The sequence below is a fragment of the Ruditapes philippinarum genome, unplaced genomic scaffold (assembly GCF_026571515.1).
Source record: "Ruditapes philippinarum isolate M1 unplaced genomic scaffold, ASM2657151v2 ctg395_1_1_1_1, whole genome shotgun sequence".
Classification (NCBI taxonomy): Eukaryota; Metazoa; Mollusca; class Bivalvia; order Venerida; family Veneridae; genus Ruditapes; species Ruditapes philippinarum.
The window spans coordinates 143,900-158,406 of NW_026858316.1; the positions used below are offsets into that span (position 1 = coordinate 143,900).

At 34.3% G+C, this 14,507-nt stretch overlaps 1 protein-coding gene across 1 annotated transcript in view; it reads left to right on the top strand.

Annotated features, from left to right (window-relative positions):
* The window catches only part of LOC132752802 (tyrosine-protein phosphatase 10D-like), a 90,283-nt gene that overhangs the window by 22,757 nt on the left and 53,019 nt on the right, over positions 1-14,507 (top strand). The window contains exons 5-8 of the mRNA XM_060743188.1: positions 1,248-1,361; positions 3,102-3,215; positions 4,955-5,068; positions 6,929-7,042. Of these exons, the coding sequence (XP_060599171.1) occupies positions 1,248-1,361; positions 3,102-3,215; positions 4,955-5,068; positions 6,929-7,042 (456 nt within the window). The remainder of the gene's footprint in view (positions 1-1,247; positions 1,362-3,101; positions 3,216-4,954; positions 5,069-6,928; positions 7,043-14,507) is intronic.

A 14,507-nucleotide genomic window follows, 5' to 3' on the forward strand; every position in this document is an offset into this window, starting at 1 on the left:
AGACTTATCCAATTCAGAAATAGGGAATAGTTCAACAATTATATTGACATAAATAATGGCTTGAGTAGCAGTTTTGTCTTTAACAAACTGATATTTTGATTTTAAATTAGAATTATTTTACAGTACATGTATTTGTTTAACAAATTGTACGGTTTCATTTTAATGTGTACAAAACTATATGTATCATACGGGATATTTGGGAAAGAAATGAAAACGAAACACTTCAACCCAACAACAGCATCATCCTTATCATCAACAACAAATACAATAATGCCCAAATCAAATTCGATTATTCTTTTGAGGATTGATGTTTTTGTTGTTTGTAAGTCGTCATATGCAATTTCAAGTACTAGTATTTGTCATTTCATGAGCATTTAAAAAACAACAAACCAAGAGGTGTGGTCGTCATTTGTATCATTAACCTGCTACAAATCATTTAAATTTGCAAATACTAACCTTTTCTCACAAAAGAAAATTTTTGTCTTTCTCACATGCAACTCAAATGGACAAAATCAATATATTTCCTTTAGATAAAAAAGCTTAACACCTAAAATGGTATATTCATAGAGAATGCAGAGCTCATTATCTTTATTTTAAACAATTAATTAAACTAAACTCGCCCAAAGTCATGCTATTTACGGCCAAATACAATACAATACGCTTCTCCTCAAACCAACACCCCTTCGAAACAGAAACTGGGTCAACTGCGGGTTAAGGGGTTAACGACACATAAATGGTTATGTGACGAAGTGAATTATTGGTGTTTCCCCATGTGGGGCATGAAAAATATATATACATGTAAATAATATGAACTATAAGTTTACAGATTTCATGGACTATGCTTACTTTGCTGTGATGTTAAAGGATCAGATTCGGATTAATAATATCAATCATATGTTACAGTTAGGATCGGATTATCCGTCCCAAGATACCCGCCTAATGGGCGGTAACGAGGGTTGCCGAATTACCGCCAATGGGTGGCTACTTGAGGGACGGATGTTTTGATCTGAACTGGAAACATATATCAGAATTTTTTTCTTGCGATATTCTTTCATATTTAAAATTGTTTACCTAAATATGAATTTTGTTCTTTGAAATAAATGTAATTTCATCCATAAAAAATGCGCAAATACCAGCCCTTAGCTATAAACTAATTTTCTCTTCCTCAATCACAGCACAAATAAACATATTTTAAGCCAATACCTCTTATTAACCATAATTATATATGCAATATTTGAATGTTTCAGATATTGATGACTGCATAAATGTTACGTGTCAGAATGGTGGTACGTGTGAAGATGGTGTAAACAATCACACGTGTACTTGTACAGCAGGTTATAATGGACCTGATTGTGAACATAGTAAGTTGATGTTTAAAGTTAATGTCTTATATTAAATAAACTAAAAACAATCTAAGCTGGAAAACACTTCTGATGTATATAAGGTACAGTTCCAAGAAGTGTTGGCTTCATAACCTCAGGTCACCTTTCAAAATTCCATTTTATTTAGTTCCGCCCATAGTTTTCTCGTTTGAGGCACACGCATTTGTTTACCTGGGGACCATATGCCGCTTTTCATGGAACGGCACTAACGTGTCGCATTGAAAGTTCATCATAACCGCCATATGAACACATCTGCGGATGTTTCAAAATTCTAAATTTTAACAGTTCGTGTTCAATGTTGAACTCTGCTTAAGCCGGTGCTAAGGACGTGGAGGGTTGTTTGCACTTAACAGTACCGTCCATGAACAGGCTCAATCAATTCGAGCCTGCAACATTTTCAATTTATTGGCGTTGGGCTTTCTTTAGGGATTCTTATTTCACTCTATCGTTTGCTTTGTTCTGCATAGAAAGATAGACTTATCCAATTCAGAAATAGGGAATAGTTCAAAAATTATATTGACATAAATAATGGCTTGAGTAGCAGTTTTGTCTTTAACAAACTGATATTTTGATTTTAAATTAGAATTATTTTACAGTACATGTATTTGTTTAACAAATTGTACGGTTTCATTTTAATATGTACAAAACTATATGTATCATACGGGATATTTGGGAAAGAAATGAAAACGAAACACTTCAACCCAACAACAGCATCATCCTTATCATCAACAACAAATACAATAATACCCAAATCAAATTCGATTATTCTTTTGAGGATTGATGTTTTTGTTGTTTGTAAGTCGTCATATGCAATTTCAAGTACTAGTATTTGTCATTTCATGAGCATTTAAAAAATAACAAACCAAGAGGTGTTGTCGTCATTTGTATCATTAACCTGCTACAATTTTTTAAATGTGCAAATACTAACATTTTCTCACAAAAGAAAACTTTTGTCTTTCTCACATGCAACTCAAATGGACAAAATCAATATATTTCCTTTAGATAAAAAAGCTTAACACCTAAAATGGTATATTCATAGAGAATGCAGAGCTCATTATCTTTATTTTAAACAATTAATTAAACTAAACTCGCCCAAAGTCATGCTATTTACGGCCAAATACAATACAATTCGCTTCTCCTCAAACCAACACCCATTCGAAACAGAAACTGAGTCAACTGCGGGTTAAGGGGTTAACGACCCATAAATGGTTATGTGACGAAGTGAATTTTTGGTGTTTCCCCATGTGGGGCATGAAAAATATATATACATGTATATAATATGAACTATAAGTTTACAGATTTCATGGACTATGCTTACTTTGCTGTGATGTTAAAAGATCAGATTCGGATTAATAATATCAATCATATGTTACAGTAAGGATCGGATTTTCCGTCCCAAGATACCCGCCTAATGGGCGGTAACGAGGGTTGCCGAATTACCGCCAATGGGTGGCTACTTGAGGGGCGGATGTTTTGATCTGAACTGGAAACATATATCAGAATTTTTTTCTTGCGATATTCTTTCATATTTAAAATTGTTTACCTAAATATGAATTTTGTTCTTTGAAATAAATGTAATTTCATCCATAAAAAATGCGCAAATACCAGCCCTTAGCTATAAACTAATTTTCTCTTCCTCAATTACAGCACAAATAAACATATTTTAAGCCAATACCTCTTATTAACCATAATTATATATGCAACATTTGAATGTTTCAGATATTGATGACTGCATAAATGTTACGTGTCAGAATGGTGGTACGTGTGAAGATGGTGTAAACAATCACACGTGTACTTGTACAGCAGGTTATAATGGACCTGATTGTGAACATAGTAAGTTGATGTTTAAAGTTAATGTCTTATATTAAATAAACTAAAAACAATCTAAGCTGGAAAACACTTCTGATGTATATAAGGTACAGTTCCAAGAAGTGTTGGCTTCATAACCTCAGATTACCTTTCAAAATTCCATTTATTTAGTTCCGCCCATAGTTTTCTCGTTTGAGGCACACGCATTTGTTTACCTGGGGACCATATGCCGCTTTTCATGGAACGGCACTAACGTGTCGCATTGAAAGTTCATCATAACCGCCATATGAACACATCTGCGGATGTTTCAAAATTCTAAATTTTAACAGTTCGTGTTCAATGTTGAACTCTGCTTAAGCCGGTGCTAAGGACGTGGAGGGTTGTTTGCACTTAACAGTACCGTCCATGAACAGGCTCAATCAATTCGAGCCTGCAACATTTTCAATTTATTGGCGTTGGGCTTTCTTTAGGGATTCTTATTTCACTCTATCGTTTGCTTTGTTCTGCATAGAAAGATAGACTTATCCAATTCAGAAATAGGGAATAGTTCAAAAATTATATTGACATAAATAATGGCTTGAGTAGCAGTTTTGTCTTTAACAAACTGATATTTTGATTTTAAATTAGAATTATTTTACAGTACATGTATTTGTTTAACAAATTGTACGGTTTCATTTTAATGTGTACAAAATTATATGTATCATACGGGATATTTGGGAAAGAAATGAAAACGAAACACTTCAACCCAACAACAGCATCATCCTTATCATCAACAACAAATACAATAATACCCAAATCAAATTCGATTATTCTTTTGAGGATTGATGTTTTTGTTGTTTGTAAGTCGTCATATGCAATTTCAAGTATTAGTATTTGTCATTTCATGAGCATTTAAAAAATAACAAACCAAGAGGTGTTGTCGTCATTTGTATCATTAACCTGCTACAATTTTTTAAATGTGCAAATACTAACATTTTCTCACAAAAGAAAACTTTTGTCTTTCTCACATGCAACTCAAATGGACAAAATCAATATATTTCCTTTAGATAAAAAAGCTTAACACCTAAAATGTTATATTCATAGAGAATGCAGAGCTCATTATCTTTATTTTAAACAATTAATTAAACTAAACTCGCCCAAAGTCATGCTATTTACGGCCAAATACAATACAATTCGCTTCTCCTCAAACCAACACCCCTTCGAAACAGAAACTGAGTCAACTGCGAGTTAAGGGGTTAACGACCCATAAATGGTTATGTGACGTGTTGAATTATTGTTGTTTCCCCATGTGGGGCATGAAAAATATATATACATGTATATAATATGAACTATAAGTTTACAGATTTCATGGACTATGCTTACTTTGCTGTGATGTTAAAAGATCAGATTCGGATTAATAATATCAATCATATGTTACAGTTAGGATCGGATTATCCGTCCCAAGATACCCGCCTAATGGGCGGTAACGAGGGTTGCCGAATTACCGCCAATGGGTGGCTACTTGAGGGGCGGATGTTTTGATCTGAACTGGAAACATATATCAGAATTTTTTTCTTGCGATATTCTTTCATATTTAAAATTGTTTACCTAAATATGAATTTTGTTCTTTGAAATAAATGTAATTTCATCCATAAAAAATGCGCAAATACCAGCCCTTAGCTATAAACTAATTTTCTCTTCCTCAATCACAGCACAAATAAACATATTTTAAGCTAATACCTCTTATTAACCATAATTATATATGCAATATTTGAATGTTTCAGATATTGATGACTGCATAAATGTTACGTGTCAGAATGGTGGTACGTGTGAAGATGGTGTAAATAATCACACGTGTACTTGTACAGCAGGTTATAATGGACCTGATTGTGAACATAGTAAGTTGATGTTTAAAGTTAATGTCTTATATTAAATAAACTAAAAACAATCTAAGCTGGAAAACACTTCTGATGTATATAAGGTACAGTTCCAAGAAGTGTTGGCTTCATAACCTCAGATTACCTTTCAAAATTCCATTTATTTAGTTCCGCCCATAGTTTTCTCGTTTGAGGCACACGCATTTGTTTACCTGGGGACCATATGCCGCTTTTCATGGAACGGCACTAACGTGTCGCATTGAAAGTTCATCATAACCGCCATATGAACACATCTGCGGATGTTTCAAAATTCTAAATTTTAACAGTTCGTGTTCAATGTTGAACTCTGCTTAAGCCGGTGCTAAGGACGTGGACTGTTGTTTGCAATTAACAGTACCGTCCATGAACAGGCTCAATCAAATCGAGCCTGCAACATTTTCAATTTATTGGCGTTGGGCTTTCTTTAGGGATTCTTATTTCACTCTATCGTTTGCTTTGTTCTGCATAGAAAGATAGACTTATCCAATTCAGAAATAGGGAATAGTTCAAAAATTATATTGACATAAATAATGGCTTGAGTAGCAGTTTTGTCTTTAACAAACTGATATTTTGATTTTAAATTAGAATTATTTTACAGTACATGTATTTGTTTAACAAATTGTACGGTTTCATTTAAATGTGTACAAAACTATATGTATCATACCGGATATTTGGGAAAGAAATGAAAACCAAACATTTCAACCCAACAACAGCATCATCCTTATCATCAACAACAAATACAATAATACCCAAATCAAATTCGATTATTCTTTTGAGGATTTATGTTTTTGTTGTTTGTAAGTCGTCATATGCAATTTCAAGTACTAGTATTTGTCATTTCATGAGCATTTAAAAAATAACAAACCAAGAGGTGTTGTCGTCATTTGTATCATTAACCTGCTACAATTTTTTAAATGTGCAAATACTAACATTTTCTCACAAAAGAAAACTTTTGTCTTTCTCACATGCAACTCAAATGGACAAAATCAATATATTTCCTTTAGATAAAAAAGCTTAACACCTAAAATGGTATATTCATAGAGAATGCAGAGCTCATTATCTTTATTTTAAACAATTAATTAAACTAAACTCGCCTAAAGTCATGCTATTTACGGCAAAATAGAATACAATTCGCTTCTCCTCAAACCAACACCCCTTCGAAACAGAAACTGAGTCAACTGCGGATTAAGGGGTTAACGACCCATAAATGGTTATGTGACGAAGTGAATTATTGTTGTTTCCCCATGTGGGGCATGAAAAATATATATATATATAATATGAAATATAAGTTTACAGATTTGTTGGGCTATGCTTACTTTGCTGTGATGTTAAAGGATCAGCTTCGGATTAATAATATCAATCATATGTTACGGTTAGGATCGGAATATCCGTCCCAAGGTACCCGCCTAATGGGCGGTAACGAGGGTTAGCTATGCTTACTTTGCTGTGATGTTAAAGGATCAGCTTCGGATTAATAATATCAATCATATGTTACGGTTAGGATCGGAATATCCGTCCCAAGGTACCCGCCTAATGGGCGGTAACGAGGGTTCCCGAGTTACCGCCAATGGGTGGCTACCTGAGGGACGGATGTTTTGATCTGAACTTGAAACATATATCAGAATTTTTTTCTTGCGATATTCTTTCATATTTAAAATTGTTTACCTAAATAAGAATTTTGTTCTTTGAAATAAATGTAATTTCATCCATAAAAAAATGCGCAAATACCAGTCCTTAGCTATAAACTAATTTTCTCTTCCTCAATCACAGCACAAATAAACATATTTTAAGCGAATACCTCTTATTAACCATAATTATATATGCAATATTTGAATGTTTCAGATATTGATGACTGCATAAATGTTACGTGTCAGAATGGTGGTACGTGTGAAGATGGTGTAAACAATCACACGTGTACTTGTACAGCAGGTTATAATGGACCTGATTGTGAACATAGTAAGTTGATGTTGAAAGTTAATGTCTTATATTAAATAAACTAAAAACAATCTAAGCTGGAAAACACTTCTGATGTATATAAGGTACAGTTCCAAGAAGTGTTCATAAGTGCTTCATAACCTCAGATTACCTTCCAAAATTCCATTTTATTTAGTTCCGCCCATAGTTTTCTCGTTTAAGGCACACGCATTTATTTACCTGGGGACCATATGCAAGAAGTTTTGGCTTCATAACCTCAGATTACCTTTCAAAATTCCATTTTATTTAGTTCCGCCCCATAGTTTTCTCGTTTAAGGCACAGGCATTTGTTTACCTGGGGACCATATGCCGCTTTTCATGGAACGGCACTAACGTGTCACATTGAAGTTCATCATAACCGCCATATGAACACATCTGCGGCTGTTTCAAAATTCTTAATTTTACTAGTTCACATTCTGCTTAAGCCGGTGCTAGGGGACATGGACGGTTGTTTGAACTTAACAGTACCGTCTATGAACAGGCTCAATCAAACCGAGCCTGCAACATTTTCAATATATCCGCGTTGGGCTTTATTTAGGGATTCTAAATTCACTATATCTTTTGCTTTGTTCTGCATAGAAAGATAGACTTATCCAATTCAGAAATAGGGAATAGTTCAAAAATTATATTGACATAAATAATGGCTTCAGTAGCAGTTTTGTCTTTAACAAACTGATATTTTGATTTTAAATTAGAATTATTTTACAGTACATGTATTTGTTTAACAAATTGTACGGTTTCATTTTAACGTGTACAAAACTATATGTATCATACGGGATATTTGGGAAAGAAATGAAAACGAAACACTTCAACCCAACAACAGCATCATCCTTATCATCAACAACAAATACAATTATACCCAAATCAAATTCGATTATTCTTTTGAGGATTGATGTTTTTGTTGTTTGTAAGTCGTCATATGCAATTTCAAGTACTAGTATTTGTCATTTCATGAGCATTTAACAAATAACAAACCAAGAGGTGTTGTCGTCATTTGTATCATTAACCTGCTACAATTTTTTAAATGTGCAAATACTAACATTTTCTTACAAAAGAAAACTTTTGTCTTTCTTACATGCAAATTAAATGGACGAAATCAATATATTTCCTTAAGATAAAAAAGCTTAACACCTAAAATGGTATATTCATAGAGAATGCAGAGCTCATTATCTTTATTTTAAACAATTAATTAAACTAAACTCGCCTAAAGTCATGCTATTTACGGCCAAATACAATACAATACGTTTCTTCTCAAACCAACACCCCTTCGAAACAGAAACTGGGTCAACAGCGGGTTAAGGGGCTATCAGTATCGTGACAACTGAACAACACATATCAAGAAGTCTGAATAGGCTTGCACCCTCATATTTTTGCGTCGCGGACATTGTAGTTGGACTACAGCACTGCATGAGGAATAACCTTTATAAATAAAGTTAACAAGAATTCTCGTTTTACAAAATTATGTATATGGACCCGGCAACATTCTGCAGTGTTATAAATATAAAAATGATTAAAAAACAGAAATAAATGTATGTTTATCTTTTAAGGAACTACCCACACTGGCCCTCGCAAAAAACAATACAGTTTTATCAAAATTTAGCAAACGTGGCGTCTAATAAAAAGTAAAACTCGATATCAAATTTACCGATGACAACGACGACATTTCTACATCGTTCTGCTACGACTGCTTCACCCCCTCTGTGATTGACCCACAACTTCTGTAAGAGCTATGGCCAGTGGGATACCTATGGTGGCTGAGTTCTGCCATTTGTGTTTTTGCGCCGCGACCCTGCCAGAATTAACAAGTTAAATTGGCGGGAGCGCCGCGAAGCGAAACACGCTAATTAGCAGGGCACAGGGCGAAAAATCGAGATTTAAATGTAATACAGCGGGGCCATGAAGCAAAATATTTAGTGTTATTGGACGCTAATTAGCGGACTATTCATTTTGTTAATACCCCAGTACTTTTCATTGAGGTCTACGTTCGGACTGTTAATCATGCACATTTTGAAGAACCTAAACTGCCAATAATAAATGACATATACCAGCAAGTATGACGACTGCTCAAAATAAGATCACAATACCATTTTACAACTGACGGTTCCTTATCACTATATTCGAGGACTGTTCATCATAAATACTTTATGTCATTTTAATCGAATGATAATAACAACTGCAAGTTATGCGAAATTTTTATTGAACATAAAAATTATACATATTTACATGTACCATATAATTGAGATCAATAAACATACTGACTTGTGGTGAGATGTTCTTATGTATCTGTAATGAGATAAATAAAGATACCGTCTTAATATTCATGCTCTACGGACAGAAAGTTGTCTTCTCCCGAAGCAAATCTTGAATAAAACCACGTTTCAGAAAGTTATTCCCATTTTTTTACTCGTCGCTGACTTTGACGGCTTCGGATATTTATTAAAGCTAAATATTGCTTGAAAAAATACATATCTGCAAAACTTATTCAAAATTGAATCATTGATCAGGAAGTTATATCTTCTTTTTTACCGCCAACACTCAACCCAACTTATGGTAGTTTATCGATAGTTTTAAACCTCACAAGCTTGAAATATATATGTACTGCGGAAAATCTGTTGTTATTATTACGTAGGGTTATCCCTGTCGACCATTTCCCGCAAATAGATGAGAACATCGAAGCGTCAGTGCGAAAAATCTGTTGTTATTATTACGTAGAGTTATCCCTGTCGACCATTTCCCGCAAATAGATGAGAACATCGAAGCGTCAGTGCTATGAATGCTGTTATAAATAGCGTGTTTTGGAAGTTTTTGTTAAAAACAAAACAAAAAAAAAACAACAACAACACATTTTTTGCGGTAATTTTTCAAGTGTTGTAAAATGAATACGAAATTCCTCTTATGCCGCCGATTATTTTTAGAACACAAGCATATAAGTTTTTTTTTATTTTATTTATTCAAATTAACATTAATCACTTCAGCGCGCGCAAATATCGTTTTCAAATTTAAGTTTCGTAAAATTGATGAATTTGCGATGCTCGACTGTAAGTCATTCGTATATACATGCGTTTTACTTTGTTTGTTTTTAAAAAGCTTCTTATTCTTTAATATTTTTTATGTATCTGTATTGAAAATTTAATTTATTTCACATGGACTGTCCAATTATGATGCGTTGGCCTAGAATCGAATAAACTTTCTAATTACACAATACGGGTCATTCATTTGATTGAAGACTGATATTTGCGTCTTTCTCTGAAATAATTATTCCCATGTTAAAACACATTTGACGACATATTTCTGTCATTTAACTGTTCACTATACTTCCGATTATTGTTGTACCGAAACACATGCTTTTATTTGTGTTTTCTTATCAATTCGAATCTATAATCAGTTTAATGAGATCACCACCGGGTAAACGACTACTAGGTACTTTGGTCATGTTTTTTACCCCAAATTTTTGAATGTTTCTGTTTGGATAAAACTGAGCGTAGTTAACTAAACAACTGGTTGTATAAATCCCTGACCTGTCTAATTCTAATTATGAGATTAGTGGATACATTAAGACTTTCACCACAACATATTCCTAAATAAAAGAGCACATGTTTAAATTTATTCTAATTCAATTAAAAGATTAGAGTAGTGATCATCAATTGCCAGACCTATTTTAAAAGATACTTTTATGTTAAAAGTTTGATTGATGAATTATGTGAGATGAAAATATAAGTATTGTTTTTTTTTATTATTTTGCCAATGTAAAATGTATTCTTGCGGAGGGTCCTTACGGGTTTTGTAGTTAAATAGTGCTTTCTTTGCGATAATGGTTCAAGAATATAATTTTTTCAAACTATATGTTAATCACCATGATGGCATCAGTGAATTCTTAGTTAAATGTATGAAAAATATTTACTAACAGCTATAAATTATGATATATTTATGAGCGTTTTTCGCGTACAGCCTCCTAGGGTGTACTAATAAGTTAGTTTTACTTAGTTATCACGCAAGCATGATCCGTGTCTCTGATGTAAGCGACAGTTTACCATTATTTGTCTTTTTTTTAAAAATGTTTCAGGACTATTAATGGTTTATAACAACAAAAGAACATGCATGATATTGAGACTACTGTGTTGCAACGTTCTAGTTAATGACCCGTCATAAACAGCTGGTCGCTGCGAGTAATTGGAAAATTGTTTTCAGAAATAAAAACAATATTTTGCCAAATAATTCAAACATTTATTCAGTACTTTACAATAATGCGTTTTGTTTTTAATTTTCCCTGTATAGTAGTTAAAGTATAAGGGTTAAACTATCAGAACTATTTATGACTGATGTAAATGACCGATTTACCGCCGCAGTAAAATCACTACTCACATTTTTTAAAATTTAGAAAACGTTTAAACCAAGTGTTTCTCTAAGAATTATGAACTTTACAAATAGCAAGTATGATGGTTAAGAACAAAAACTTGTTTCAACTTGTAAATTACGGTGATAAGTGATGAGTCAGCTTTAAAATATCACGGTGCTATTTTTTTGACCTGATTGCCGCTGCAGCGGTCTTAACATTTGGGGAGGCATAGCCTCCCCAAAAATCACTTTTCGCCCCGTGCCCCGCTTATTAGCGTGATCTCACTCCGCGCTCGCCGTTTTATACATTCCTTTAACCTCGAATCACGCCCCCGGTCATTAGCGTATTTTCACTCTGCGTCATCGTCGTTTTATTTCATTAATCTCGCTCCTTGCACCCGCGGGGCGACGTTTTATTAATTAAACTTCGCCTCGCATCCCTTTTGATTGGCGTGTTTTCGCTCCACGCCCCCGTCGTTTTATTTCTTTCTCCGCGCTTACGCGGGGCCGCCGGGCGACAACACAACATGGCACAAATCAGCCACCATAGATACCTGTTAAAATTATTCCTCTCAGTTGAATTCATTTAAGTTAAAACCAACCCTTAACTAAAAATTATTTCTGTCTTTCTCAATCACAGCAGCGCATATATCAAATGAAAGTCCTACCCTCCTCTTAACAATATAAATGCAAAAGATATTTGTTTGCTTCAGATATAGAAGGTTTTAATGGGTCAGATTGTAGTAATAGTATGTTGACGTTTAAAGCAATGTTTTTATTCAATACATGATTGATATGAAAAATTAAACAACATCAGTTTGAAAAACTGAACTCCAAATAGTGATTTTATTGAGCGATAAAATCACTGTTTTGGATATATTATTTCTTAAGTTGTCTATTGGCAGAACCATGTGGGGCGTTAAACTACAAGTACGAATTGCGCAATGAAGACATATTATGACGTCGAATCTAAATGTCCTTACAAATATGTCAAATATCGATTGACCATTAGATGGTATAGTCGAAAAGTTTTTATAAGATGAACCATTCAAAGTATCAGTTTTATTTGTAGTTTTGCGTCATTATACATGTATTTATTTGATAGGCGGTGTATAATATCGGGTTTCATTCCCGAATATGAATCTGGTTTACCCGACGGTGTCCATTTTCTTTCTACTGTATCTTAGTATCATACCACTTCTCTATTAATGTCGTGAACGGGCAAATAATGTCAGCGCGCATTGAAAGTAGTTTAACTCTTTTTTCATTTGGTTTTTAATGTGTACAGGTAAATGAGAAAACGGCTCAATCACGACGGAATCACTCATGCTCGAGTTGGGATTCTATATATATTGTCTTTGAACCATCAACAGCTACAGCTTGGATATTTAGCATGATGGAATATGTTAAATTGATTCGCGTGTTTTATATTCGCTATATATTCGCGATTTGTAAAAATTCAAAAACGCCATTTATGATCTTCTATTTAATCAGAAGTAATACCAACACTATAGGAAGAAAGGTTTTTAATTAATCTTTTTAAGTTCTACATTTGATTTATTTTAGAATATAAATGTTATAGATATAAGGTAAAGAATCGAAAACAAGAACAAAATAAAAACATATAGAAATAATATGATTTCGTTTTAAAATTCACTCAGCAATCCTTGATATAAACATCAGTTAGGTACACAAAGTAGAAAGTCTGATTTTTAATTCTATTGTTTTAACACTTACACACAACAGTTACGGTTTATCAGGCATGACAGCTAAAGCCGCATTTTTAAAAGATCTGATCTATGTTTAATTGGTTAGTTACATTTAAAGTGAAATAATGTTTGTTTCCAAAATTTTGACTCAGAACGATATTAGCATATGAACATTGATCTACAAATGGCAGGGTGACATACAATTAATAAACATTGTCCAACAGTATTGACTTGGCACTTCATTACTTTTCATGAAGTTCATTGGATAAACAAAAATAAATAAATTGGTTTCTGACATTGATATATTTGTTAAACTCACACGCCCGTTACGCTAATTAGCAGGGCACATGGCGAAAAGTCGAAATTTAAATATAATACAGTGATCCACGAAGCGAAATTTTTTTTGCTATAGGACGCTAATTAGCGTGCTGTTGTTCACCCCCCCCCCCCCCCCGCCAAATTATTCTTAAAAATCACAACTTTTCGCCCCCCTGTCCCGCTTATTGGCGTGATTTCGCTTCGCGCCAGCCGTTTTATACATTCCTTTAACCTTGTTTCGCGTCCCTGCTCATAAGCTTGTTTTGCTCCGTGTTCCCGTCGTTTTATGGCACCTCGTACCTGCGGGTCAAATTTTATTATTTAAACTTTGCCCCGCATCCCTACTAATTAGCCTGTTATCGCTTCACGCCCCTGCCATTTTATTTCTTAAATCCGTGCTCTCTCCACGCTCACGCGGGGCCGCCGGGCGAAAACACGAAATGGCACAAATCAGCCACCATAGATACCTGTTAAAATCGTCTATCTCGAGCTTAAACAAACCCTTATATAACCCCCTGTCACATATTCACGGAATACGCCTACGGAAGAGCCACGGATTAATTCCGGCATCGTCCGTAGCTACATGTACCCATACTTCTCAGTAGCTCTTCCTATTGTAACCGTAATCAATCGTAGTAGTCCTTGTATATCCGTAGCGATCCTTGACAATTTTTGAACATGCACACAAATTTGCTACGGAAAAATCAACCGTAGCGTATCCCTGCTAGTCCGTATTAAACCGTACTGATGTTTACTGGTCCGTACGAAAACCGTACTAGTCCGTATTGATTCGTAGTGCAACAACTTGTCAAGGGTTTCCACGGTGTGGTACTGAGAACTACGTATTTGTACGGTTACCCTACGGTTTTAATACGGATTAATACGGCATTGTCACGGAAAGCCACGACCGAAATACATTGTACTACGGAGAGGCAGGGATTAGCACGGTCTTATACGGTTTATTGCGTTGCAACACGAAACGGTACGGAATGGTACGGTCCACCACTGTTCAGTACGGATGAATTTAGTATCATGTACTTTTTACTAACTTCTTGTTAAAAAACAGACATACTTGCGGGAACATT